Source organism: Oratosquilla oratoria, chromosome 29 (assembly GCF_046742065.1).
Source record: "Oratosquilla oratoria isolate Oo_2021 chromosome 29, ASM4674206v1, whole genome shotgun sequence".
NCBI classification, from domain to species: Eukaryota; Metazoa; Arthropoda; class Malacostraca; order Stomatopoda; family Squillidae; genus Oratosquilla; species Oratosquilla oratoria.
The window spans coordinates 27,543,493-27,570,894 of NC_134805.1; the positions used below are offsets into that span (position 1 = coordinate 27,543,493).

At 38.8% G+C, this 27,402-nt stretch overlaps 1 protein-coding gene across 10 annotated transcripts in view; it reads left to right on the top strand.

Moving 5' to 3' along the window:
• The first annotated feature begins 1,064 nt into the window (after nt 1-1,064).
• The window catches only part of Tmem63 (transmembrane protein 63), a 42,321-nt gene continuing 15,983 nt past the window's right edge, over nt 1,065-27,402 (top strand). For 7 of the 10 annotated variants that reach the window (XM_076211998.1, XM_076212003.1, XM_076212004.1 and 4 more), the window contains exons 1-15: nt 1,065-1,198; nt 5,297-5,500; nt 8,986-9,068; nt 9,806-9,838; nt 10,524-10,658; nt 10,975-11,169; nt 11,427-11,612; nt 12,971-13,051; nt 17,357-17,483; nt 17,769-18,028; nt 20,556-20,700; nt 21,539-21,732; nt 23,948-24,142; nt 25,675-25,811; nt 27,113-27,396. In XM_076211998.1, coding sequence (XP_076068113.1) covers nt 5,297-5,500; nt 8,986-9,068; nt 9,806-9,838; nt 10,524-10,658; nt 10,975-11,169; nt 11,427-11,612; nt 12,971-13,051; nt 17,357-17,483; nt 17,769-18,028; nt 20,556-20,700; nt 21,539-21,732; nt 23,948-24,142; nt 25,675-25,811; nt 27,113-27,396 — 2,259 coding nt within the window. In that variant the 5' untranslated portion in view covers nt 1,065-1,198. Of the gene's footprint in view, nt 1,282-1,454; nt 1,476-5,296; nt 5,501-8,985; nt 9,069-9,805; nt 9,839-10,523; nt 10,659-10,974; nt 11,170-11,426; nt 11,613-12,970; nt 13,052-17,356; nt 17,484-17,768; nt 18,029-20,555; nt 20,701-21,538; nt 21,733-23,947; nt 24,143-25,674; nt 25,812-27,112; nt 27,397-27,402 lie in introns of those variants that run through there. The other 3 variants (XM_076211999.1, XM_076212000.1, XM_076212001.1) reach the window with 3 other exon arrangements.

Consider the following 27,402-nt stretch of genomic DNA (forward strand, 5'->3'; position numbering starts at 1 on the left):
TACATATTCATGTACTTATCTATTTATGTATCTATTTATTTGTCTATGCATTTATTCATTCATTATATCTATTTATTTGTTTATTTATCTGTCTATTGATTTAGTAATATATTTACAAATTTCTTTAATTTCATTCTACTTATTTATTACAATCGTAAGGTCGTCTAAGTACCTTGTTCCTTGATAGGCAATATCTGGGTTTCGCGCCAAGACACACAAATACCGTGGTTCCAGCCCCTTGAAGCTGTAACCGCAAGTATATCAACTTACAATCACCAGGTTACCAGTTGCTACATGCACAGGCCCGTCACAGTTACGCCTGATCCCTTCTCTGGTTGATCTTAGCGGGAAAATGTATGGCCGTCATATTATTTTGCTAAGTAGTCACTGTATTGAGGAAATACTCCAAGCAATCCAAAGGATTATCTATGAATGTTGATACTTTTCTAAGTGTCAAGTATACTTGCATCATAGAAAGCATTTAGTCGTCAATTTATGAATGTCGTCTTTATTGCCTAACGCCCCTCCAAACGTGATTTATATTTGCGTAGGCGCCAATTACATAACCCAGCAACCTCAATTCAACCGACAGTCCAAATGACACAGCTGCATCTACTGCTATGATTCAGTATCACGAGGCTTTTCATGAATAGGAGCATAGAACACCGGAAGTAAAAGAGAAAATTATCGTTTCTCATATATGTGTACACATATGTATTATATATAATTATGTTTTTTAAAGGAAAGGCAAGGTCGTAGGAAAATATTTGCATTTGATTTTAATTTTTCATCACTGACTAACACGTCTACAAGTTATGACGCAGTTATCAAACTGTCGTAATATGATAAAGATAAAGACATCAAAAAGGTTAAATGATAAAGCTTATTAATTAAGGAGATATGTTAAAATGCCAACGGTCTCTAGAACATACCGTTAGGGCTCTTAAACAAGCATTACGTAATGCACTCGCATTTGTCTGGATATTTTTGTTTATATTTTAATCTAAATATTGTTTCTGTAAGAATCTCACACGTAACATTTGTATGTACAAATACAGCAGTATATATTCAACGAAAGTCCGCAGTGTCACCGAACGCGACAGTTGCCAGTAGCGCGCATTATTGGAACCCATCTGTCAGGTGAATCAGCTGGGCTCCTGCGTTTGTTGACGAACTTTACAAGGGTAGTGTGAGCAAGGTAACTGGTGTTTTTACCCCGTTTTTTCATGATTGATCCAGTTCGTTTACTGCCTTGCATTAGACTGTTTTTAATCCACTGGTGTGAGTGTTGTTCTAGTGGTTTTCTGTCATGAAGAAATAAAACTACTGTGCAAATAAGTAGTAGTGAATATAAATGTGAAAGAGCTCGCCTACATTACGTACATACAGTTAGGGGGCCAGTATTTATTCTAACTTATTGATTGCTCACAGATCACGGTTTGGTACGCAAGAAATGTGATAACAGTGAAGTAGTGGTAGATACATTTATTTTTTGTACTAATCTAAACATGCGTTAGTTACATAATGTGGCCTAGTGAAATATTGTTTACATTTTAACTTTCATTTGAGGTATTTTTACATTCCCTTAGCTAGAAACAAGTATTTTGGATAAAAAATATGTTGAAGCATGATATTTTTGTTGTTGTTTGTATTTCCAGAAGTGAAAGAAAAATCACAATAGTGTTTACTGAAGTTCAATATGTTCCAGTGAAATGCCTCAAGCACTTTCTTTTTTTTTTTTTTTTAATTTTTCCCTCCATGGCCATTCTTTAAATTTAATGAATTTTCCCTGGGAAGTAAAGAGACTATCTTACGTGGCTCCCATCTAACACATCTTGGGTGTGAAAATTTATTATCTAATGAATGTTATCAGTTTACATGATTTGTACACTTGTGACTTTCTACATCACTAAGGGTAATGTTTATTTGGTAAAATTTTATAAATGTACACCTATGCAATATAGCAATAGAAAAATAATTTTGTAAATTATAATTATAGTAATATTATTCTTGGAGGAAATTAATAACAGAAAACTTTGCTGAAAGCTGTAGACAAACAAACGTAGCCATTTCAACTGCTTGAGATGCCATCATTGTTTTGGTAGATGTGGAGGTTGAAGGAATTAAAGTATGATAAATTTGTCTATTCTAACTTGACCTACCTACCTAATGTAACCTGTATTTAGTTATGCAGTGCCTGTAATTTTAGAGGTCATCAGGGCCATTGTCATTGCCTTTAACCCCCGAATCTATCAAAACAAAGATGGGGGATAAAGGAGACGACGTGACTTCGTTCATTTGTGCATAGCTTTTAGCAGCGTATTCTGTTATTGATTTCCGCCAAAAAAAATATTTGTTACATTAATGTATTATAATTTACAAAATTAATATTTAATTTTCTAATTCTATATCATATAGGTGTGTACTTCTAAAAAGTACTGTTTATTTTGGTACATGTTGTGGTATTGTGTGTTGTGATTAATCTACATCACTAATGGTAAGTCTTGCGATACTGCTTCTGACCCAGGGCAGTGGACAGGATGCAGGGATGACCCGTCATCCAGGAGGTGCATAAGAGGGAGGGAGGAGGGTGGAGGGGAGTGGAATATATAGGAAATGGAATGGGTGGGAGTGGTTTCTTTGCCTTTTTCTTTTTGGCTACCCCCCATGAAGGGGGAAAAAGCCTTTGGTATATCTATGTATAATGTACTAATGGTAAGGTTGCTTTGGTACATGTAAATGATATCTCCTTAGCTTCTTCAATACAAGTCAAATTCTCGCAGATAGCATTAGCTTCCTGACATATAATGATACATCACAATTCTCGCATTATAAAATATAAAGTTATAGCTGTATTACTCATTCTCTTTCACTCTGAATATTAATAACCACAGAACATATGATCAGGCCAGTTCACAGAATGTAGGGGTCACTCACCTACAACTACAAAATAAATATAATCAAGATGCTGATGCCAGCATCCTTATGTACCCACTTGCTCCTCATGATGCATACATAGGCACCATTGTATTGAAGAGGTTAATGACACATCTATTAGGAAATAAGCAATTATTGAATTTTTCCATGCACCCATGGGCCTGTTATGAACACCAAGCACCACCCACTCGGGACTGCACCTCCGGTGGGTCGATGAATAGCGATTGTACATAATGAAATGACTTGTCTGGTCCTTCTTGTAGTAACGTCACATTCTTGGGTAGGAACAGCTCCATGATGCTTTCACTATATTAGATTTGTGTTAAGGATATAGATGTGTAGGATTTTATGTAGTGTAGGAACACTAGCTTGGAAATATCATCTAAGATGACATCCCTTCCCCTGATCACACTATTCACCTAGATTACATCCGAGATCACTTGCCTAGATAGCTATCTATAGCTCATAATCAAGGATCAGAAGGCAGGTTAGCAGACGAAAGAATTGGAGAAAAAAAAAAGATAAATGTATGTGCAAGAATGTAATGGGTACACTATCCATTTGACTGGAAATTGTACCTATCAAATACCTATCAATGTGTATGGAAGTACTGCAAGGAACAAAGATAGTTTTCTAAAGCTTCTTTTTGAGCCATATAGGCAGTTGGAGAAATCAAAGAGTATCACAAAGGGCAGCATGTAAGGTGGACTTTGAAGTATTAATTTGATTTTAAGCAACATCACTTTTGGGCAGAGCATACCAGATATTGACATACCACAAAACAAGGATCATGGTATACAATTAATGTTGCTATATACATACAGTTTGACAGTAATTTTCACTGAGCATTTATCTGAGATATTACGTCAACATAGATAAGACAACCTTTGATAGCATAAAAGTCCAGTTTTTAAATTGTGTATTGTACAGTAGATAAGGTAACCTATTAGTATGTCTCAGAATCCATTCTAAAACAAGTACTAGTATATCCATTGCTTACAAGCACAAACTGTAACCTAGTACAGTATTGGTCTTGTTACAAAAAGAGGTAAAGGTCTCCAAATTATGAACATAAAGGTTCAACATGCAAAAAATAGTTGTTCCCTACACTTCCTGATTATGGGGAATCAAGCTGAGAACATATTGAATGTGATTCATAGAATGTTGAGTATTTACATAATTTTTATGCTGATGACTTCTGATAGTTTCGAGTTTCTTGTTTTGTTTCAGTGTGATGTTTTCTGTGATTAGTGTCAGGGCCTTGCCATATGCAAATCCAGAACATAAAATCTGAATAATTCAGACCCCTTTTCATGGATTTAGTGCCTCCCTATGAGATTTGTGTACAGAGGTGCAGCTGTGAAGGTTGCCCATAGTGGATGCTAATTAGATTTGTGTATGCTAGTTGAATCAGTATCGGCTATTAATATTTATAATCAAACTTGATAAACAGCACAGATTGCTGCACTTTCATATGATATCTTCTAGTTTGTTTCATTTCCGTCTTGGCTTTGATTTGGGATTTCCAGTATCAAAATTGTTAAAACGAAAAATAAGAGAAACTGAATTGTACATTAAATAACATCTTCTTGATAGTGGTTCTGCTTATGAAAGTGTGCATAGCTGTACAGATAATGGACCAATGATAGATACTTGCAAATAGTGGTCCTATGAAATAGATGTCAAAAATAATCCTTTTCCTGCTACCCATCTTCAAAACCCATCAGTACATTCTCTACCTGTTTCCAGTGAATATGTGTATTGTACATATCATAAGTTAGAGACTAGTACAGTCTAAGCTCAACCTATTAGTTTAATGTAAAAAATAAGTAAAAGAAGAAAAAGATCTGTAGATGTCATTGAGGTATGTGCTATTCAGTCTTAAAATGTGGAAATAGTGATAATTGTTGCTTCAAGTTTCTTTAAGTGGTGAAACCTGCAGTCCCAGTGTTTTTTTTTTTTTTTTTTTCGTAGTCTAAAAATGGTAGAATGGGAGGGGAACAGTTGTGAACTCTCCATGTGTGAAAAGGTGTAAGAAATGGAGTTAAGAGTTGATAGATCTTAGATCCAGTTCTGGGACTGGACTTCTCAACTTCTCAGTGCTGCATCTCATGATAGAGGTGGTGATGTAAATGGGTTTTGAAAGTGTACTCTCAATATTTCATGACCACCATATGCAGGTACTCTTCATTAGTTCTTTAAAACTGAACTGTATATTTTATAATCTCATTCACAGGAAATCGATCAATTTGCTGAGTATCTGGAGTATAATGGTAGACTTGTTTGTTTGTTTTAACTAATGGTTTAACCTTTAACTATGTATCGTCTGTCATTAACCTTCTTATTTTGCCATTTTCAGATGGAGTTGGGAGCTGATGGTGAAACGGTGTCTCCACTTCCCCCGATCACTACCTTTCCCTTTACAACAACCACAGAAACTCCTGATTTGCCAGATGACGAGAACTGCAACCAATACCTCGGAAAAAATAGAACCAATATATTATTCAATGGCGGCTATGAGGGGATTCCAGAGAATTTGTTGATCAACTTCATTGGCTGGATAGTATGTATAACCTCAGGATATTTTGTATTCATATTCAAGATAGCATATACTTAACCCTCCTTGAACCCCCTTCCTTCCCCCCCTTTATCCAATAGGATTTTTTTTTTTTTTTTTTTTTTTTTTTTTCCTTTTTTTGGTGGTACTGCTCCTATGTCACCAGCAGTATTCTATTGTCGTCTATTCTTATATGAGAATATGGAAGAAATACAGTTGAAGTTGATAGGGAGTGAGTTTGGGATGGGTTCTCAGACTGAGCGAGTACAACCTTTTAAAGGCTGCACTTCTTGATGGAGATGGAGAACTTGATGGTTTATGAAAATGGGCAGCAGGGAGATGATCTGTTCTACCATCTATCTTACAGAACTGCCATTAACAGGCACCCATCTTTGGTTTCACATGACTGGAATAATAATAATGATTATTGTTGCCTTAATTTCACTGAGTGGGAAACTGCTGCCCCACAACTGCTGGCAACAATCCTCAGGCCATTGTGCAGATCTTTGGAAAGAAAATTTGGACTGTTGTCTGTGTTTTATTACTGTTGGACTGTTTCTTTGTCATCAGTTGAAAGTAGAGGAGGGGAAGCAATTGCAGTTTCAGCTCTCCATGTGTGGAAAGATGTAAGAAATACATCAAACCAATCAACTCTCTCCTGTTGGAGGAAGTTGAAGAGTTTTAAGAATGGGCAACTCTGCTGTTCAATACAAGCATAGATCCTACATGGATGGAATTCAGTGATTTAGATTCAAGAATGCAATGGAATGAAGCTAGTATGGGATATTTTTATTCAAATGTTTATAAACTGTCAGTAGGGTGTATTTCTAAGTTTTACAAAAGGTGAACTTAAGTTACCGTATTTTTCGGACCATAAGGCGCGGGCAAAATCCTTAAAATCGGCCAAAATCGGGTGGTGCGCCTTATCGTGCGGTGCGCCTTATGTGTGGCTTCAGTGCAAAAAAAAATGCCTCGGATAGTGACGTACTATTTTGACACGTTTCGTAGCTAGCCTGCCGACGGCGACAGTGCATAGGCTTAACAAAAGTTACAACCAAGTTATAACCAAAGTGCATGTATCTTGACAAGAAAATTGCGAAAACTTCGACAGTTTTCGGGCCCATGCCACCGCATTCATTCACGCTATCATGGCTATGACATGATAGTGTCCACAACACAGACAGCCATTTTGCATTGGTCTAGTCTTGCTCCACTCAGACTGTAGTCATTTGGGTATTTTTTTAGTTTCGATCATGGGCGCAATATAGCAATATAAGATTAATTATTAATTTTGTAAATTAAAATGTATCAACGTAATATGCTAATGAAAGAAGTCGGTAGCATAGGATCGGGACGCCAACGTCTCTCACGACGACAACGAGGACGAGCCTGATGACAATTTGCAGGTAATGATTTATTAAACACAGGTTAGATTAGGTTAGACGAATTTATCACCCTTTCATTTCTTCGATGTCGGCATCTATCATAACAAACATGGCGCACCATTCGTCCGACACGACTTCGTTACTTACGAAATCCGTTTCAGCAATTTTTTTGTTTTTTATTTCCGCTCGCAAAATTGCATATTACGTTGATACATTATAATTTACAAAATTAATAATTAAATTTCTATTGCTATATTGCGCCCATGGTCGAAACTAAAAATTTACATTCATTTGTAATATTGTGTTTATAAGTGAATAGAGAATTCCGGGAATAAACTGCTACTGTTGGTTTTATTCCCCACAATTCCCGTAACATGTTTGTTGTTTTATAGGGGTATTGGCAGGGCAGACCGTCCATGGAGGTGGTCTGATTTCACTGACCAAAATAAAAAATATATCATTTATTTTTGTAATTTTGCTAAATCCCAACCGATTTTTCTCATTCAACAACGAAAATGTTCAGTTCTGAATGCACTCATATTTGCATGATTATCCGATGACGAGACCAGGTTAGCTAGGTCAACATGAAAAAGGAATTCCTTATATTTGAGCTCAAGTAGTTCTCATGGGATGCAGAAAGTCGCTATGAGTACAATGCAATTTGAATTATCCATCTAGCTGTCCTAGTTCTCTAGATATTGCATTTTGAAGGGAAAATCGGGCCGAAACGTGCGGTCTGACTACCTTTAATCGCCGATCAAACGTAAACAATGACGGTTTTTACTGACGGGCACAATTTTATATAAGAATTTAGCATATGGTTGCATTATTTGACCTATTTTCTTTAGAATGTGTGATTTCCATGTAATTTAATCAAAGAATTACGTTTTTATCCTCTGTAAAATTACCCACCACAGCTACGAATACCGTCAAATTACATGAAAATCACACAATTTAAAGAAAATAGTTTGAATAATTCAACTATATGCAATCTATTACACTAATAACACAACAGTAACAAACTTAATAGTGTAGCTTCATCCATACCACCAATGATCATAGATAGCGGGCAGGACGAATCGTAGCTGTGGTCCGTAATATTACGGAGGATAAAAACGTAACTTCTCTTTGATCATATTACATGAAAATCACACATTTTAAAGAAAAAAGTTCAAATAATTCAACTATAAGTCTATTACACTAATAACATAATAGTAAGAAACTTAATAGAGTGAAGTTTGATTCATACCACCAGTGATCATAGATAAGATGGCGGAAAAAAACTAATTAGTACCACCGATTTCTCAGCTCTTCCGTAACACGCTGCCTTTATTTTGGTATTAGAATAATCCGCGAGACTAGTAGTTTTCGTTCATTTTGGTGAGTTGCCAATACACTGAATTCATTTAGCTCATTTTTTACAGAAACATAAACCAATTTTCGATTTACTGCTGAATGCAAGCCGCCATGTTTATCTTATGTTTTTATTTACCGACATGTAACTGATAATGTAATTGTTTGAAATTTACTACGATCGTAGTAAATACACTCGCATAACATTTGTATGAATGAAATTTCCCGCGGTATGTAAATTTGACCGTTTGCATGGCGTGCGCATAAAATGACGCGCTATTGTGCTCGTCATCGACGGTGGCGCCTCTGGTGGTGTTTGACCTACCTAACCAGGTGCGCCTTATGGTCAGGTGCGCCTTATGTAAGGACGGGGAATAGCAAATTACGGGTGCGTCTTATGGTACGAAGCGCCTTATGGTCCGAAAAATACGGTACATGAATTTGATTGTCTCACATGGAAGATTTGACTTTGATTTTCAAATGATGAAATTAAAGAGTGAGTGGGGGGGGTTCTAGTCCCCTCACTCCATTCCATTTAATCACTTCCTCTAACATGCATGGCAACATTGTGGTGGCATTCTTCTCCCTCCCCCATCCAAGCTATTAAGTATTATTTGGAAGACTGTTCACTGAAAATAGAATTATGATCAAGTGTAATGATTTTTTTCATGACTGGAAATGTTACCTTGCAATCAATACGTTTTAGTTCATGAAAACTTAAGATAAATTTTGATTAATTTCATTCTTTTGCAGATACTCATCCTTCTGTTTACAGTTTTGCGTAAAAAGGCCTGGAATTACGGAAGATTGGCCTTGGTTCAGAAGTGTGAAAGCCGGTAAGCGTCTCTGTCTGTAAACTAGCATTATCAGCTTAATATGTATGTGTGTGTGTGAGCATGTGCATGTGTGTGTGAGTGCATGTTTGTGTGCATGTGTGTGTGTGTGTTTTTGTGTACATGTGTTTATGTGTGTCTTTTTAGTTTTCCCATTTTGGAGGGAAAGGGATGCAAGTGATGGGGCAAAGATGTTTCCTCCCCCATGCCTTCCCACCTAGCTTTGCAGGCAAACATGTTAATGGTGTTTTTTCCATCATATCTTTCACATATATTAAGAACATTGTAGGTGCCAGAACTGACTCCTCTGGAACTGCTTGTCACAGACATCTTATGCTTACCAGATTTTCAGGATATCATATGTCTATTCAGTCCTTCAATGTGTTCAGATTTCCATATTAGTCCTATACTATGAGTACTTGACTTGTTAGATTTTTTTTTTAACATTTTAATTTCATGATGGCTGTATTTACTGTATTACTTGCTTGCGTCCGTTCACGCCCTTTTATTTACAGGCAGCTTTGTCAAGGACCAAATGGTCCTCATTGGGTTTGCTCTTCCATTGTATTCAAATCCATTCCATTGTAAGGAGAACATTTTGGAACCTGAGTCTCGGATGATGGGAAAAGCAGTGTAGCAGTACTATGTTTGGAATGTGGTCAATGGTAAAGGACCCTGAGACATAAACTATGCAGTTTTCTAGGCACCTCACCGTTTTGTCTCTTTTCATTTCTTTGCAGGACGAAACTACTTGGCTTCAGTCAGTATAATATGTAGGTTGCATTGTGTCAAAACATGTTTTCAGCTTTGGTGATGGCAAGCCATTATGGTTGATGGTAATGCATGGGGACTGCTCTAATCATTAAAATTCACATGCTTTGGTTGATTGGTTGATCAAAACTTAACAGCTGTGTCGGGTTTTGTCATGTATAATTGTACTCTGAACATTTTACTAATTGCATATATCCTTCAACAGAATCGTATGCTTTGTAGTTTTTTATGTGGCTTAGGCCTGGATTTTGTTTAGTTAAGGAACTTGTTTGAGACTTGTGGAACCTAAGGTCATGGAGTCCATCAGTCCCTCGTATGTTTCTGCACTAAATGAATTAGTCAGGCTGCCAGAACAAAATCTACAGTGTCATCATGTTGAAATGATAAAAATTGCATCAAACACTAACACTGGAATTCATGTTTGTCCTTTGTTTATACAAGCTTTTCTAATTGGGTGTCACTTTTTTTTCTACTTGCATTGATTGTTTGGTTTGATTTTGCACATCTTGTTTTCTATGATTCTCATTAATCAGATTATGATTTAGTTTGAAACAACTGAAATCTTACAATACACATTTGTTTTTGGTTGAACCTTTTTATTTTTTATTGAAACATATTTTTGTACAAAGATTTAAGAAAATAATTTGAGAGGAGTAACAATCGCTAATAAATGTTTCACCACCTCAGATGGACACAATTGTTCTACGGTAACGAGAATGATATTGGGAAAGTGGTGTTGGAAGACTTCACATCCTCCACGGAATTCAACATCCAAATAGACAAGGGTTACTTTGCCTGGCTACCAGCACTTTTCAAAATCAAGTAAGATAGCGTTTTTGTTTTGCTGGCTAGTTTCCATAGATTGTTGATATCAAATACTGTAAATATGAAACTTTCTTTTTGATTTTAATGTATTGTCAGTGATCTTTCTTAATATTAAGGAGAAAGAAGGTTAAGCTTTATTCAAGGTAGTTGGAATGGTTAGAATAGCCACCATTTACACACAAATTATGAGTGTGAATTTGGTCTATCTACAACAGAATGGATAATTGATAAGAGGAGTGAGAGATGCTACCTTGTCATGTTTCCACTTAAATGTTACGTTGTCTCTACTGAAATGGTTTTTGTTTCATTACAGGGAGAAGCACATCCTAGCCAAGAGTGGGTTAGATGCGGTCCAGTACCTCTCGTTCCAACAGCACATCATTGTTTACATGATGATTATCTGCGTCATCTCCATCGTTCTTGTCCTCCCCATCAACTTCCAGGGTGATCTAGAGGGCAGTGACCAGAAGCAGTTCGGCCACACTACCTTGTCCAACCTGCGTCCAAGGTAGAGCTCTTAGATTTTTCGTAGATTTTAACACGGTTGTGCACTTCGTCTGCCACTTATTTTAAGGAGGAAATTTCCCTCTGCACATATGCAGTAATCTTTATTTTATTTTTTATTTTTTTATTTTTTTATTTTTTTTTCTTCATGTGGGATATTGATTGTTTTCAGCTTATAATGAACCTCTTTCATTTCATTTCATCTTTGTATTTGGAGTTGGTATGAAGACTTGATCTAATCCTACCTACCCACTCTTCCAGTTCCCCCTTCATGTGGATCCATGTGACCTTAGCCATCTTCTTCCTTCCACTGGGCATCTTCTTCACACGGCGCTTCTCCAAGAAGTTGGAGGTGCAGCAGGAGGAGACGAGCGTTTCCAAGACCATCATGATAACACACGTGCCTCGACGGTCCTGCCACAAAGACACCATGCTGCGCCATTTCCAGTATGTATAAAGTGCTTTGACCCGCCCACCTCGTTTATAAGGGGGAAAAGACCTTTTGGTATATGGATGTATGTATAAAGTGGCAGCTTAATGTATGTATAAAGTGGCACCTTGGTGTATGTATAAAGTGGCAGCTTGAGTTTAGATAATGAATTAAAGAAAAAAACACCGTGACAGTGTTTAACTCAATCATGACCAGAGTTCCCCTCAGCTGAGTAAAATCATGTGGCAGGGAACAAGAACACTACTACAGTTTTATCTCGAATGTCGTAGGTGACTCGATGAGATGGTACGAGCAGTGGTGTGCAGAGGTTTGGTGACGTCCAGGACCAGCTCCTAGATTGTATGCCTCAAAGATTCAAGTAAAAGGCCTAGTACTGAGAAATATTATGAGAAAGGGAGATATTTTGAGTATTTAAACACAGATGAAACATAAGTACCTTATTAGATTGAGACAGAAGATAGGGGTGAGTGGAGAATGGTTGTGTATGGATGATGCTGTGATGCATGGAAGGGTGTGGGTGAGGGAGTCTGTGTGAATGATATTTTGATGCAGTCTGAAGGGATTTCTCTCCATCTTCTCTTTTTCTGCATGAGGGTACGGAGATGGGGGTTGCTGATTAAATGAAGCAGCCTTGCTGTGATGTGTAATACCTTGCTACATTGCTTTTGACTCAGGGCAGTAGGCGAGATGCAGGGATGATCCGTCATCCAGGAGGAGCCAAGAAAAAAAGGAGGGAGGGGTGGTAAATGAGAGTTGAATATGTGGAGATGAAATGGGTGGGAGTGGATTTATGCCTTTGACTTTGGCTACCTTCCTTGTAAGGGGAAAAAAGCCATTGGTATATGTATGTAGATATAAATCAACCACATTTATTAAGTTCTTTTCCCCAAATTATCTGATTGGATGCCCCTCCCCATTTGGATAGCAAGGGAATTGTTGTTTTGCCATTCCAATGGGTACAAGGAAACTAGGGGCCCACCTCTTCATATTTTTTCCTACACTGCATTGGGGCAAAAGAAAATGTCAATATATGCTTCACCTGTAGATGAGGGTGTTAATAATTCTCTAAGATGAGTAGTGGGGAGATGATTCTCATTGTTCATCCCAAGAAGTGAGAGATGTGAAGGTGTTCTTTTCTGTCTAGCCACCTCAATCTGTTGCTCCAGGTCCCTTGCTAATTAATTAAAAAAAAAAAAAAAAAAGGAATTAAGACGATCATGAGAGAGCTTAGGATTTCTCTCCTTTTAAACTGTTAGGTAGTGCAGTGATAATGTTTAGTTCTGGATGAATATATATTTTTTCTGTCACTTATATTTTCTTGGTTTTAATGGTAGAACATTTTATTATTTTCCAGGGAGGCATATTCTGATGTGGAAGTTGTGGATCTCCAGTTTGCCTATAACATTCGCTCGCTCATGGCGTACGACAAGGAAAAGTATGTTAATTTTTTATAACCTGTCGGTCTTTCATTTGTAGTTCATTTGTAGAATGCAGAGTGATCAATCAATCCCTTGCCCAAAGTCTCTCTAGCAGAAGACTCTTGGTCTGCAGAGTGATTTTCCTGTACATGTTTTAAAATTAGTTTGTTTGCCATATGGGAATAAATCAGTTTCAGCTGACAAGACTTGCTGTGAAGGTGCTGCGTCTTGTTGCTTTACCTCTGACTCGAGCAGTGGGCAGGGAACAGGGAGAACCCATTATTCACGAGTTATGATGGTAGAAGGGAGATGTAGGAAGTGAACTTTAGGGGATGACTGAGGATGAGATGGATGGATGGGGTAAAGGAGGTATTGAGCAAGAGGGGAATGTCTGTTAGGCAAGGAAGGGAGAAGACAGGAGATAGGGATGATTGGAAAGTGGCTTTATGTAGATGCTGTTATGCAAGGAAGGGAGAAGTTGGGGATGGGGAGACACGGGGTGCTTATGTGTGAATATTTTGATGCAGCCCAAAGAGATTTCTCTCCATCTTCTCTTTTTATGGATGCGAGGACAGAGGAGTTGGGGGTCACCAATTACGTGAAGCGGCCTTGCTGTGGATGTACTGTGTCTTGCTACTTTGCATTGGACCCGGGGCATTGGACAGGATACAGGGATGACCCATCATCCATAAGGAGCTAAGATGAGAGGGGAGAAAGGGTGGTGGATGGGAGTGGATTGGGTGGGAGTGGGTATGTACCTCTGACTTTGCTACCTTGTAAAAATGAAGGAGACTGCAAGAGAACATTAGGCCTATACTAGGCAGTTCCATGTCCATTACCATCTGTCATCCCCATCCATAAAGTTGTCTAACAATTTCCTAAAACAACAGATAGCTTCAGCACTCGCTACATGGTTACTAAGTCTGTTCCATTTGTTGACCACCCTAATAGTAAACCAGTTCTTGCCTGTTTCCTTCTTAAATCTAAATTTGTCCAGTTTAAATCCAATACTGAGAGTCCCACCCTGTTGTCTTAGTGTGATGACCTTGTATGCACCACCCTTGTTAAAGCCTTTGATCCACTTGATCACCTATATTAGATCACCCCACACTCTGAGTCTTTCCAGAGAGTAAGTTAAGGTGCCAAAGCCTCTCCTCGTAAGGTAAATTTCTGAGCCCATGTATCATTTTGGCCATTCTCCTGTGTACTGGACCTGGTGAATTGATGTCCATTCTATAGGATGGAGACCAAAACTGCACTGCATAGTCAAGGATGGGTCTAATTAATGTAGATCTATTTGTAGTCTACATTGGGTTTGGAGACATTCTGAGACAAATGAAGTTGTGGTTTTTCTTTAATCTCTCCATCTAAACTGATCAACATCTCAAATCACTACACAAGGAAAGCAATGACAGTTGCCAATGGTGCTATTTAACATATAAATTCAAATGGTGGCTGTTGCCAAATAAAAATGTTATGTACAATTTATTCTATTTCTGCTGCTTAATCTACTTCTACAATGTACAATACATGAACTGAATATGGACGCCCAGTATTCATGTAATATACAAGCATGGAACATGTAGAAAATTATATCAGTCATATAACAACTTGCAGTTGACAATGGCAACTGCAGGTGTCCTTTTGGCTCAGCTGAATGACCATGGTGAGGTGCAACACAATGGGAGGTCCCACAGGAGTTTTCTGGAGAGGTAGTGATCTGACGTCCTGTAGCTAAAATGTGTGCGTGAATCCCTTTGCATGCTAGACATCTAAGGGGTTGAATATTTCATTCAATCATGCAATACTAATGCTAGATAGTTTGATAATTACCTCTGCACTTCTGTACGTGACCATTCTAGCAATGAAACCTAATGTTCTGTTAGCTTTATTCCTGGCACTAATGCACTGTTTCCTGGATTTAAGGTCAGGACTCACTAGAACTCCCAAATCTCTCTCACACTTAGTTTTAATTAAAAACATGTTATCTAAGCTATCTCTTTATTCAGGGTTGTGTAGCCCTACATTTAACATGCTGCACTTTGAGATATTGAAGTCCACTTGCCACTTCACTGACCATGTGAACAATTTAACCTCTTCAGTACAGGCCTTAAATCTCGCGGGCAGCAGCCGCTGCCAGCCGTACGACGTGTCGTAATAATACTCGCATCATAAAATATAGTCACCGCTTATATCGATCGTTCTCTCTTTCACCCGTGAATTTTGATAACCATAGAAAATGTGATTAAAGACAGTTTAGAGAGTATGTCATTACGCAGGGGCAACTACAATAAATATTATCAAGACGCTGATATGGCAGCCTCGCGTATCCACTTGCTCCTCATGCCGCCTACGTATGCGGCACCGTATGGAAGGGGTTAAGATCTATCTGCAGAATCCTGGTGTCTTGACCTAATTAGGCATTCTATCTTAGTGTCTTCCACAAACTTACTAACATCACTATTAATCCCATTGTTCAAGTCGTTTATATACATAATGAACAAAAAGGGACCCAAAACCGAGCCCTGGGGAACTCCACTAGAAAACCTCCCCATTTGTATTTTACACTGTTTATGGTGACCCACTGTTTTTTGTCACTGATTCAAGCTCTTCCATTCAAACTCTCATCTTATTACATTGGCTTTGCCTTTATTTAGTAGTCTCTGGTGGGACACCTTGTCAAAAGATTTGCTAAAGTCAAGGTAAATAACATCATAACTATCATTGTTATCTGATACCTTGTATACTTTAGTGTAAAATGATAGAAGATTAGTTACACATGACTTACCCTTGGACAACCCATGCAGTGAGTCTCAAATCAAATTATGTCTCTCAATGTGATCTCTAATTCTTTTAGCTTTTATTGATTCAAGCATTTTACCTATAACTGATGTCAAATTGATTGGCCTGTAGTTGCATATAGACAATTTATCTACCATTTTGAAAATGGAAACAATGTTTGCCTGGCCCCAAGCAATAGGTACAATACTAGTGTCTACAAACTTGTTAAATATATCTGTTAACTGGTCGCAGATTTCAAATTTACACTCTTTAAGCACTCTTGGGAAAACTTCATCTGGACCTGGGGATTTTGTAGCTATAAAATTTAACTACTTCTACCTCACTAATGCTGATGTTAGTCTACTTTCATCACCACAGAAAATCAGATCACAGTCAGGTACCATATCTAACCTTTCCTTTGTAAACGCTGAGAGAAAATATTTGTTAAACACTTCACTCATTTTTTCCTCTGATGCTCTCATGATATCCTCATCATTTTTAATTTGGCCTATCCTTTCCTTATTTTTTGTTCTGTAGAGATGAAAGAAGCCCTTTGGGTTGGATCTCGCTTGTCTGGCAACCGTAATTTTGTAGTTAGGTTTCGGTGTGCGTGTGTTCTTTTTAACCAGTCTTGCCATATCGTTATATTTGGATCTAAGGTGTGTTTCCCTGTTTTTTTTATTCTGGCATAAAGTCCTCCTTTTATTCTGATCAGTCATCCATTTGAGAGTATTACTATTCTTCCATATTGACTTGAGGAGAATAAATTTATTTCGTGCATTATTTTGACACAGCCTTGAAGGGATTTCTCCTTGTCTTCTCTTTTTCTGCATGAGGGCACGGAGAAAGGGGGGGGGTTGCCGATTAAATGAATTGACCTTGCTGTGGATGTGTTGTCTTGCTACATTGCTTCTGACCCAGGTCAGTGGGTGAGATATAGGGATGACCCGTCATCCAGGAGGAACCAAGAAAAGAGGGAGGTAGGAGTGGAGTATGTGGGAATGAAGTGGGTGGGAGTGGATTTATGCTTTTGAATTTGGCTACCTCCCTTGTAAGGGGGAAAAAGCCGTTGGTATATGTATGCAGAATTAAAGCTGTTAGGTTACTGTAAATCTCGTCTAGATCACTGACCGGGCAGTTGACCTCACACTTGTAAGTGACCTGACCCAAGGTATGCATATTACCCTCTGTGACCGGATACCTTACTGTGCTAATAATGTCTGGGCTGACCAAGTGTTTTACTCATCACAGTTCCCTTGGTTGGTCTTGTAAGTGACTAGTTGTCCTAAATACTTTCTCATCCCATCAAAATTTACTCTCCTGAAGTCCGGTACTAGAATGTTATTCATATTATTTAATTCTTCCCATGTAAATCCAGTTCTCTCCCCTCATAGGATCGGTAATAATTTTGTTTTATAAGGGGGAAAAAGCTTCTGGTGTATAGATAGAAGAGGGTAGATTTTTTTTTTTGTGGGTGGATGGATGGTTGGGATGGATGAAGTATGGGTATATGTATGTATTTATATTATTTGTGTTTTCAGGGAAGTTGCTCGCAATGCTCGTATTTACTGTGAAACATACCTGAAGGAGACAGGAAGAAGGCTAGACATGAGACCTTACCGATGTGGCGTTATTTGTGGTTGCTGTGATATTTTTGGATGCCCCAAGGTTAGCTCAGCAAGCATTATAATCAGTGCACTTATGCTCCTAACTCAATCTCTCTTTGTCTGTCTGTGTCTCTTTTTCTCTCTTTTGTGGGTTAATGAACTTGTGACAGAAAGGTCCTGAGAAAAATATCATGTAAGAAAGTTTTGTATAATAAAAACTGAAACTGTAATAGAATTGACAGAAAGGTCCTGATAAAAATATTATGTAAGAAAGTTATATATAATAGAAATTTTATACTTATAGAATTGTTAATACTTTTCCATTGCTGCCCGTGTATTTCCGCAGGTTGATGCCATCCAGTTCTACAGTGATGAGGAGAGGAGGTTGACCCATGAGGTGGAAAATGAAAAGGTACGAGCACTGCAGCGACCCACAGGCGTGGCCTTTATCACCTTTGATTCCAAGGAGAGTGCCAAAAAGGTCTTGAAGGACCACCAGAGGCGCTGCGAGTGCCGCCACAATCCTCCAACCTCTTCGGTGTCACGGGACCTAAAACCTCATAACTGGATTACGAGAGTAGCTCCTCCACCAAACGACATTTACTGGTAAGTTCATGTCTGTGCATTGAAGACGAGGTGTTTGAAAAGTGTGATAACTGTTTTGAGAATGGACAAGGGAATGGGAAGGTGAGATGAACAGGTGTCGGAAGAAAACTGCCCAATACCACAAGTCAGAACGGTGAGGTGCTTGGAGCATATGGAAATAATGAATAAGGAATAGCTAGCTAAGAGTGTAAGAACCAGAAGTAAGGAGAGTGGGTTGTGCAAGTGGGTGTTTATTCTTTGACTCATCCACCTCCTTATTAACACTGGCATGCCCAGCGAGTGCATCCCTGTACATCCAAGGTTTGCCTGGGTGTTGCCCAGTAGTGGACGTCACATGAAAATTTTTATACTCTTTCCAATTTCTGACCTCATTTTTCAGTTATATTATTCAATTTGGTATCAAATTGTTCACAATAAAATTCTCTGTAAATATGTATGCATATCAAGTAAAATAGAATAACAACATTACCAATAATATAAAAGAAATACAATGTTACTTGAAAAAAAATTTTGGTTTTTGAGTAATGTATATAATTATTATTCATTCCCAACATTATTTTTAGTTGGGGGAGTGTTAGAAACAATGGGAAGACAATGGTACATGTTTTAAAACAAATCGCATGATGATTGGATGAAAATGAATTTCTGGCCATTTTATTAAGATGACATAAATGTTTAACGTAAGTGACATAAAAATTGTTGTTCTCTCTTCTGATTTCTGACCATATTTTTCAAGTTACGTCGTTCAGTTTGGTATCTAATTTTCACAGTAAAATTCTCTAAAAAGACGTATGCATACATATACCAAGGCTTTTTCCCCCTTACAAGGGAGGTAGCCAAAAAGGGAAAGGCATAAAATCATTTCCACCCATTCCATCCCTGAATACACTCCACACCCCATCCACCCTCCCTCTTATCTGAGCACCTCCTGGATGACGGGTCATCTCTGCACCTTGTCCACTGCCCTGGGTCAGAAGCAGTGTCGCAAGACACAGCACATCCACAGCAAGGCCGCTTCATTAAATCGGCGACCCCTCCTCTCCGTCCCCCCATTGCATAAAAGGAGAGGACGGGGAGAAATCCCTTCGGGCTGCGTCAAATTTTGCTCACACATACTACCTCACCCCCATCCCCCCGCCCATTCCACCTCATGCAATCACAACATCATCCATATACAACCATTCTCCATTCACCCCTGTCCTCTGTCCTCTCCCGTCCTTCCTCAACAGACATTCCCCTCTTCCCCAAAGCCACCTTCACCCCATCCATCCACCTCATCCTAGGACGTCCCCTCATGTTCACTCCCTCCACATCTGCCTTCCATACCTCTTTTACTAGTCTTTCTTCACTCATTCTTTCCATGTGTCCAAACCATCCTAATATTCTTTCATCAACCCTATCTCCCAGCTCCTTTTCCACCCCTGTTCTCCTCCTCACCTCCTCATTTCTCACTCTATCTAGCCTAGTAACCCCCATCATACTTCTCAGACACCTTTACTCAAACACATTCAAACTCCTTCTCTCTTCTTCTCTTATGTTCCATGTTTCTGCCCCATACAGTGCTGTTGGCACAATCACTCCTTCATACAGTCTCCTCTTAGTATCCATTCCCAAATGTCTATGCATATCAGGTTTAATAGAATAACAAGATTACCAATACTATAAGAGAAATACAATATTACTTTAAAAAAAAAATTGTTTTTTGAGTAATGTTTATAACTATTGTTCATTCCTGACATTATTTTTGGCCTTGTTTCATTCAACTTTCTCTTACTTGGTTTACAAATGTTTGGTCTACAATAGTACAATAACAAATACAAGAAAAGAATATACATATATAATTATGACAGGAAAAAAAGAAGAAAAATAAATGTAGCATTACAGGAAAGTAAAGTAAATGTATGTAATACTAACCATCCAATGATGTTTGTAGGCCATGATTTGATGGTCTGGTGATGTATGTGTGTGATAGGGGGTAGAATGAACAGTAAGACTGGTGCACATTTTAAAACAAATCCCATTATGATCAGGTAATAAGTGGATTTTTGGCAATTTTTTTTATTACTATGACATAAATGCTGTCATTTACCTATAGGAGTTTTTGGGTTGAAGATAATACCATCATGAGTATGCCAAAGTGTTAAGGGAGCATTGTGTGAGAAGGCAGGAGATAGGGGTGAGTCAAGGATGGTTGTGTATGAATGATATTTTGACAGAGCCTGAGCGGATTTCTCCCCATCTTCTCTATTTTCCATATGAGGAGACAGGGAGGGCAGGGTGGAGAGGGTTGCTATGTAAGTGAAGTGTGCTGTGTCCTACTGCATTGCTTCTTACCTAGGCAGTGGGCAAGAGATGGGGATGACTGTTTATCCACAAGAAGCTAAGAGGGGAAAAAAGGTAGTGGATGGGGTGAGTGGGTGCCTTGATTTGGCTACCTCTCTTATAAGGGGGAAAGAAGCCCATAGTATATAGATAGATAGATTTTGGTCATTGTGTACAGTGTATAGATGTGTTAATTTTTTTGAAGGTCCAACCTGTCTGTCACGACGCGACACTGGTACCTGAAGGCTGTCACCATCAATGTGATCCTGTTCATTATCCTGTTCTTCCTGACAACACCTGCCTTCGTCATGAACAATATCACCTTCGTCATCGACTCTATCACTAAACTGGTAGGTGGATAGCATTTTTCATCCCTTCTACCCTTTTGTGTCGTCGTCCTTGTACGCACTTTTCTCTTCTCTCTTCTTCTCCACCAACCCCTCCTCGTCATTCCACTCGTTTTCCTAAAACCTCTTTTCTTGCATGGGGTGGCTGAATTAAAAAAATAGAATTATTTTTTTAAAGTCATTTTTCAAGCACAGACAGCGTGCGTTCACTTAGGAGGCTAAAACAAGACTAACCCACGCCAATCTTGCATTTGGCGGGAAAGACAGGCACGAATCGCATTGCGATTACAAAAATGCTCACAAAATATACAATAATAAATATATATATTAATAAATAAACAAAACTGGAAATATGTACATAAAAACACAAAATGTCACCATTACATTCTCTCACTTTTGAGTCTTCCGTTCCTTTGCTTCCTTTATTTTATGACTAGCTAACATCTGTGATTTTTATTTCTAATAACACAAAATTGTTGAAAAGGATAATGAGATTTACATTACTAAAACTGAATTTTTTCTCTTATGTATCGGTATAGATATATAGAATATGGGTATAGATACATGTAGATTGTATTCTCCCTAATTTTATCAATATTTCAGAAGAAATTTTATTTTATTTGCATAACTGAATTTCAGTCCAGGAACACATCAGATATGTGAATCAGGAGGTAATTGTACTTAGTATAGAAATAGACTTGTCTTGTAATGTGCAGTGTTTTTAGTAATTAAAAAAAAAAAAATGTATATATATCTTCATAGGTTTTCATCTTCCCACTTCAGGTAAGGAGTATCTTGCATTGCTAGAACCTTTAATTAATTCAAAACCTTCCTTCTGCAGTCTCCCTTGGTATCAGAGTTCCTCCCAACCCTACTCTTGTGGACCATGGCAGCCCTTATGCCAGTAATGGTGGCCTACTCGGACCAATTTATGTCACACTGGACGCGCTCATCAGAGAACCATGCAGTGATGCGCAAGACTTTCACCTTCCTCTTGTTTATGGTCGTCATCCTCCCCTCCCTTGGTCTTACCAGGTGAGTTTGCAGAATCAGAAAGTACGTACGTACATATACAGTTGCAGTATGATAAAGTAGCATCATTTCCCTATGAATAGAGATATCCTCTATCACAGACAAAATGATGTGTGGCTCTGGTCTGTAGGGGTGACCCATATAAATGCTAAAGTATCAGCTGAATGCTTCTGAGTAGCTTTTAACTCGACAATAACATGCCTCATCATTTTACAAAGTTGCAGGACAGCTCCTCAGACCAAGGAATTAAAACTTAATAAGGCGACAAAAATGGGATGGGGATTAGGACTAGGCATGTTACTCTTTGTAGCCCCAAAGGGGACATTGCTAAAGCAAAGGCATAAGAGGTGTCTGGGAGGAGTTTTTCAACCAGAACCCTAAGGTTTGGATCTATTAGTATGCATGGATGTGGTACAGATGAGAGTAAAAGGGAAGAGATAGGCAGTATGTTTGTGAGAAGATGGATATATTGGCATTGAGTGAAACTAAGTTGAAAGGGAGGCATGAGTTTGATTTTGGGAGTGTAGTTGGAAGAGTGTCAGGTTTGAAGAGAGGAAGGAGAGAAGGGGTAGCTATACTAGTAAGTGAAGAGAGTGGTAAATGTGTGGAGTGGGAGTTTTTTTAAGGTTAATGTGAATGAAGATGAAATTGGGAAGGGAGATGTGGGTTTTTGTAAGTGCATATGGGCCTGGTAGTGAGAAGAGTGTAGAGGGGAGTGAGACTTTTTCGATAGATTTAAATGAGTGCATAGAGGGAGAAATGTCAGTGTAGTGGTATTAGGAGATCTCAATGCTAGGGTAGGAGACAAACCAATAGATGGAATGGTTGTGAAGTGTGGAGTTCCAGGAAAAAATTGTAGTGGAGAGATGATAGTGGAGATGTGTCTAGAGAGTTGATGATAGCAAATACAGTGTTTAGGAAGAAAGTCAAGCATAAGTACACATGGGAGAGGGTGGTGGATGGAAGGGTGGTAGATAGGGCTTTAATGGACTATATAGTGGTAACCAGGAGAATAGTAGGAAGAGTTTTGGATGTACATATTCTAAGGGGAGAGAGTGGGAGAATATCAGAGTGGAGGATAAATGGAGAAAGAGGGAAAAGACAGAAGGTAGGGAGGTGCTTAGAGTAAACTGCTTAAATGGAAAAGAAAAGGAGGAGGAGTACAAGAAAAAGCTGAGAGAAGAGTGGGAGGGAGTGAAGGTTAGAATAGAACTTGGAGTGGAGGAGGTATGGAGATGTTTCATGCTGGCGATTGCCGATTAAATGAAGTGGTCTTGCTGTGGATGTGCTGTGTCTTTGTACATTGCTTCTGACCCAGGTCAGTGGGCAAGATGTAGGGATAACCCATCATCCAGGAGGAGCCATGAAAAGAGGGAGAGAGATGTGGTGAATGGGAGTGGAGTATGTGGGGATGAAATGGGTGGGAGTGGATTTATGCCTTTGACTTTGGCTACCTCCTTCATAAAGGGGATAAATCTGTTGGTAGATTTAAGAGTGAAATAATTTTAACTCCATTGTCCTAAAAGCTGCCTGTTTACTAAAAGCAGCAGTCATGAACCAGAATGAAATTAATATGGTGGATCTTAGGTAAGGGTTAACAATTTAAGCTATGGTCATAGGTGATGAAATGGGATGGAATAAAAGGTCTATGTGTTTTTCTCCTTTGGAAAATCAAATCATAAGAGAGTTTGGAGAGAAGGATTCCAACCGTAACCTTAGTAATGAGGGTAAATGAATGTGCATGGATGTCTTTGGTACTAAGTGCCCTCATAGAATCATGGGGTATCACTGGAATGACTTCATATCAAACCAAAGACTGTACTGTGAGACTCAGTCTAAGCCAGTTACCAGCATAATTCATGAATATCAACTTAGGCTATATGGGCATGTGGCATGTTTGCCCAGTGTTGATCCTACTCATGGGGTTGTTTTCAAAAGGGGAGACAAAGGGGCAAGTTGATCAAACCAGTTGAGAGTTGTTTGAAGTGGGAAGGGTGTCTGCATGAGAGCTCGCTCAGAGAGACAGTGGGGGACTGGGGGCAGTGTATGAGTGAGGCAATACAGAAAAGAATAAAAGAGGAAGTGATTGCTAGTATGTCTGAGAACAAAGATGAATGTGTCAGCACTGAGTGAAATTAAGTTGAAAGGGCTCTGATGTCTTGTTTCAGATTTGTCCATTAATTTGAAAGCATTTGTTGATTTACATCTCTGTTTACAGTTTGAAGGCTTTTGTTGAATGGACCATCATTCACAACCAAGGGAACCAGACATATCGGTGGCAGTGCATCTTTCTACCCGACAATGGAGCTTTCTACGTCAATTACATCATCACGTCTGCATTCATTGGAACTGCTTTGGAAATTATTCGTTTTCCAGAGCTTTTCATGTACATTATACGTCTGTCACTGTCAAGGTGAGCTATGGCATACCACCATTTATGGAGTAATTCTGTCTGAGTGGATTTTTCTGTGGGTTTTCAATGGACTTGGAGAAGGTATATGATGAGTGTACAGAGCTTTGTGGAGCATGTTACAAATACAGAGACACCCCTATATACGAAACTGATATAACAAGATTTGAAGGTAAAAAGGTAAAAATGAGGACAGTTTTCTTTATACAAAAGTCATATGCTTCAATGATATGAATAGAAGAATGAAAAAATTATAAAAATACTATATAGAATCAACTTTACACCACAAGCAACACTGCATTGTCAGTCTCACTTCAGTTTACAAATTATCAGTATACAAAATTGCTTAAAAATACATATCCTTTTTGTATATAGGGGGTTTCTTGTATATTGAATAGGGGAGAGTGGAAGTGGAGGTAGAATGTAGGTTGATAGAAGCAAGTTAATGCCTTGGGGGATGAAGAAGTGTAATGAGAAATATACATTTGGGAATAGATGCTAAAAAGAAATCATATGAAGGGGTGATTGTGCTGACAGCACTGTATGGGGCAGAAATATGGAATGTAAGAGAGGAAGAGTTCCAGTATGTTCGAGATGAAATGTTTGAGAAGTATGGTAGGGGTTCCTATGGATAGAGAAATAGGTGAGGAGGAGAGCTGGGGTGGAAAAGGAGATGGGAAATAATGTTGATGAAAGAGTATCAGGATGGTATGGACACATGGAAAGAAGGAGTGATGAAAGATTAGTAAAAGATGTGTGGAAGGCAGAGGTGGATGGAGTTAAGAGGAGGGGACAACCAAGGATGAGATGGATGGATGGGGTTAAAGGGGCGTTGAGAAAGAGGGGGATGTCTGTTGAGGAAGGAAGGGAGAAGACAGAAGATAGGGTTGAGTGGAGAATGATTGTATATGGATGATGCTGTGATGCATGGAAGGGAGTAGGTGGTGGATGGGGAGTGGTTGTGTGTGAATGATATTTTGATGCAGCCCAAAGGGATTTCTCCCCATCTTTTTTTCTGTATGAGGGAACAGAGAATTGGGGGTTGTCCATTAAATGAAGTGGCCTTGCTGTGGATGTGGTGTATCTTGCTGCATTGCTTGTGACCCAGGGCAGTGGGCAAGATATAGAGATGACCCATCATCCAGGAGGAGCCAAGAAAAGGAGGAGGGAGGGGTGGTGAATGGGAGTAGACTGGGTGGGAGTGGAATTATACCTTTTGACTTTGGCTGCCACCCTTGTAAGTGGAGGAAAAACCCTTGATATATGTTTTTACTTTCCTTTTCTTTTCTTTTACTAACCTCATGAAGTCTCTCCTTGACCTCCTCTATGATTCCACCACTTTGGCACAATATTGTCTTTAAGGATACGGTTGCTTATTATCAGAAGCAAAATGCAATACCTATTTATTGATTGTGATCATAAATTAAAAGTAGTTTTGGGAGTTGTTTGCAGGCTACTCCATTTTTAGGACTATATTTTACCTTTGTGTACAAAGAAACTAATTAACCATATTTATTTTCTCTGTTTCATGGCAGGTCAGAAGCAGAGAATGCTAGTGTGTGCAGGGCCATCGTGTACGAGTTCCAGTTTGGAGTCCAGTATGCTTGGATGCTCCTCATCTTTGCCATAACTATGATCTATTCAGTGTCCTGTCCACTCGTCACACCATTTGGTAAGAGCTTTTTTCCCCCTTATTTGGTGGTGGTGATGGGAGAACTGTAGAAATGTCATTTCGTGTAATGTGTAGGGAAGATTTTAGTTTGTGTGTGCAGAGGTTCATTTGGGGTGGTCTTCATACATCCTTTTTTATTATTATTATTATTGTTGTTGTTGTTGTTGTTGTTGTATGAAGGGGTGATTGTGCCAACAGCACTATATGGGGTAGAAACATGGAGAGAGCAGGGGTGGAAAAGGAGTTGGAAGATAGGGTTGATGAAAAAGTATTAGGATGGTTTGGACACATGGAAAGAATGAGTAAAGAAAGGTTAGTAAAAGATGTGTGGAAGGTAGAGATGGAGGGAATGAACAAGAGGGACCAACCAAGGATGAGATGGATGGATGGGTTAAGGGGGTTGTTGGGAAAGAGGGGAATGTCTGTTGAGGAAGGAAGGGGGAAGACAGAAGATAGGGGTGGGTGGAGAATGGTTGTGTATGGATGATTCTGTGATGCATGGAAGGGAGTGGGTGGGGGATGGGAGGGTGAGGGAATATGTGTGAATGATATTTTGATGTAGTCAGAATGGATTTCTCCCCATCCTCTCCTCTTCTGCACAAGCGAATGGAGAGGGGAAGGGGTCACCAATTAAATGAAGTGGCCTTGCTGTGGATGTGGTGTGTCCTGCTGCATGGCTTCTGATGCAGGGAAGAGGATGAGATGCAGGGATGACCTGTCATCCAGAAGGAGCCAAGAAAATAGGGAGGGAGGGGTGGTGAATAGGAGTGGATTATGTGGGGATGAAATGAGTGGGAGTGGATTTATGCCTTTGACTTTGGCTACCTCCCTTGTAAGTGGGAAAAAGCCCTTGGTATTATTATTGTTATTGTTATTATTATTATCATTATTACTATTATTATTTTTATTGTTATTATTGTTGCTGTTATTGTAGAGAACCATGTGGTGGAAATAGTTGAATGTAGTTCTCAAAACCGTAAACTGTGATTAAAGTTTCTGCTGTCCAAAGCCCATGCTTTTATATATATATATATATATATATATATATATATATAATATTCTTTTATGTATTGGCTGAAGGTCATGCGAGTATCAGGCTCAGAATTTTTGGATTCTTTACCAATGAAAGAAATAGCCATTCAATTTTATTCAAAGACTTTGGTGAGTCGACTCATTGCACACCCGTTCAAAAACCTATACTTTGTCCCTCCCATCTCATATTCTGGATGAGGAGCCATCCCAGTCTTTCGTCATGCATCTTTGATTTGTATACTATTATAATTTGTATTCTTCTTTTACAGGTCTCCTGTACATGATCTTCAAACACTTGGTGGACAAGTACAACATTTTCTTTGCATATGGCCCTTCCAAGATCAGCAAAAAGATTCACATCACAGCCTTAAACTTTGTGATCATCTCCATTGTGTGTCTTCAGATGAGCTTGCTCTTCTTCTCAGTTATACGTAATGGTCTCAACAAGGGCATCACCATCTACAGCATTGTTGGCCTTTGCATTACCTGTCTGGTGTTGCTGACTCACAATGTATTCCACTGGTTTAAGGATCTTAGTCCTGTCAAATACAAGGTAAAG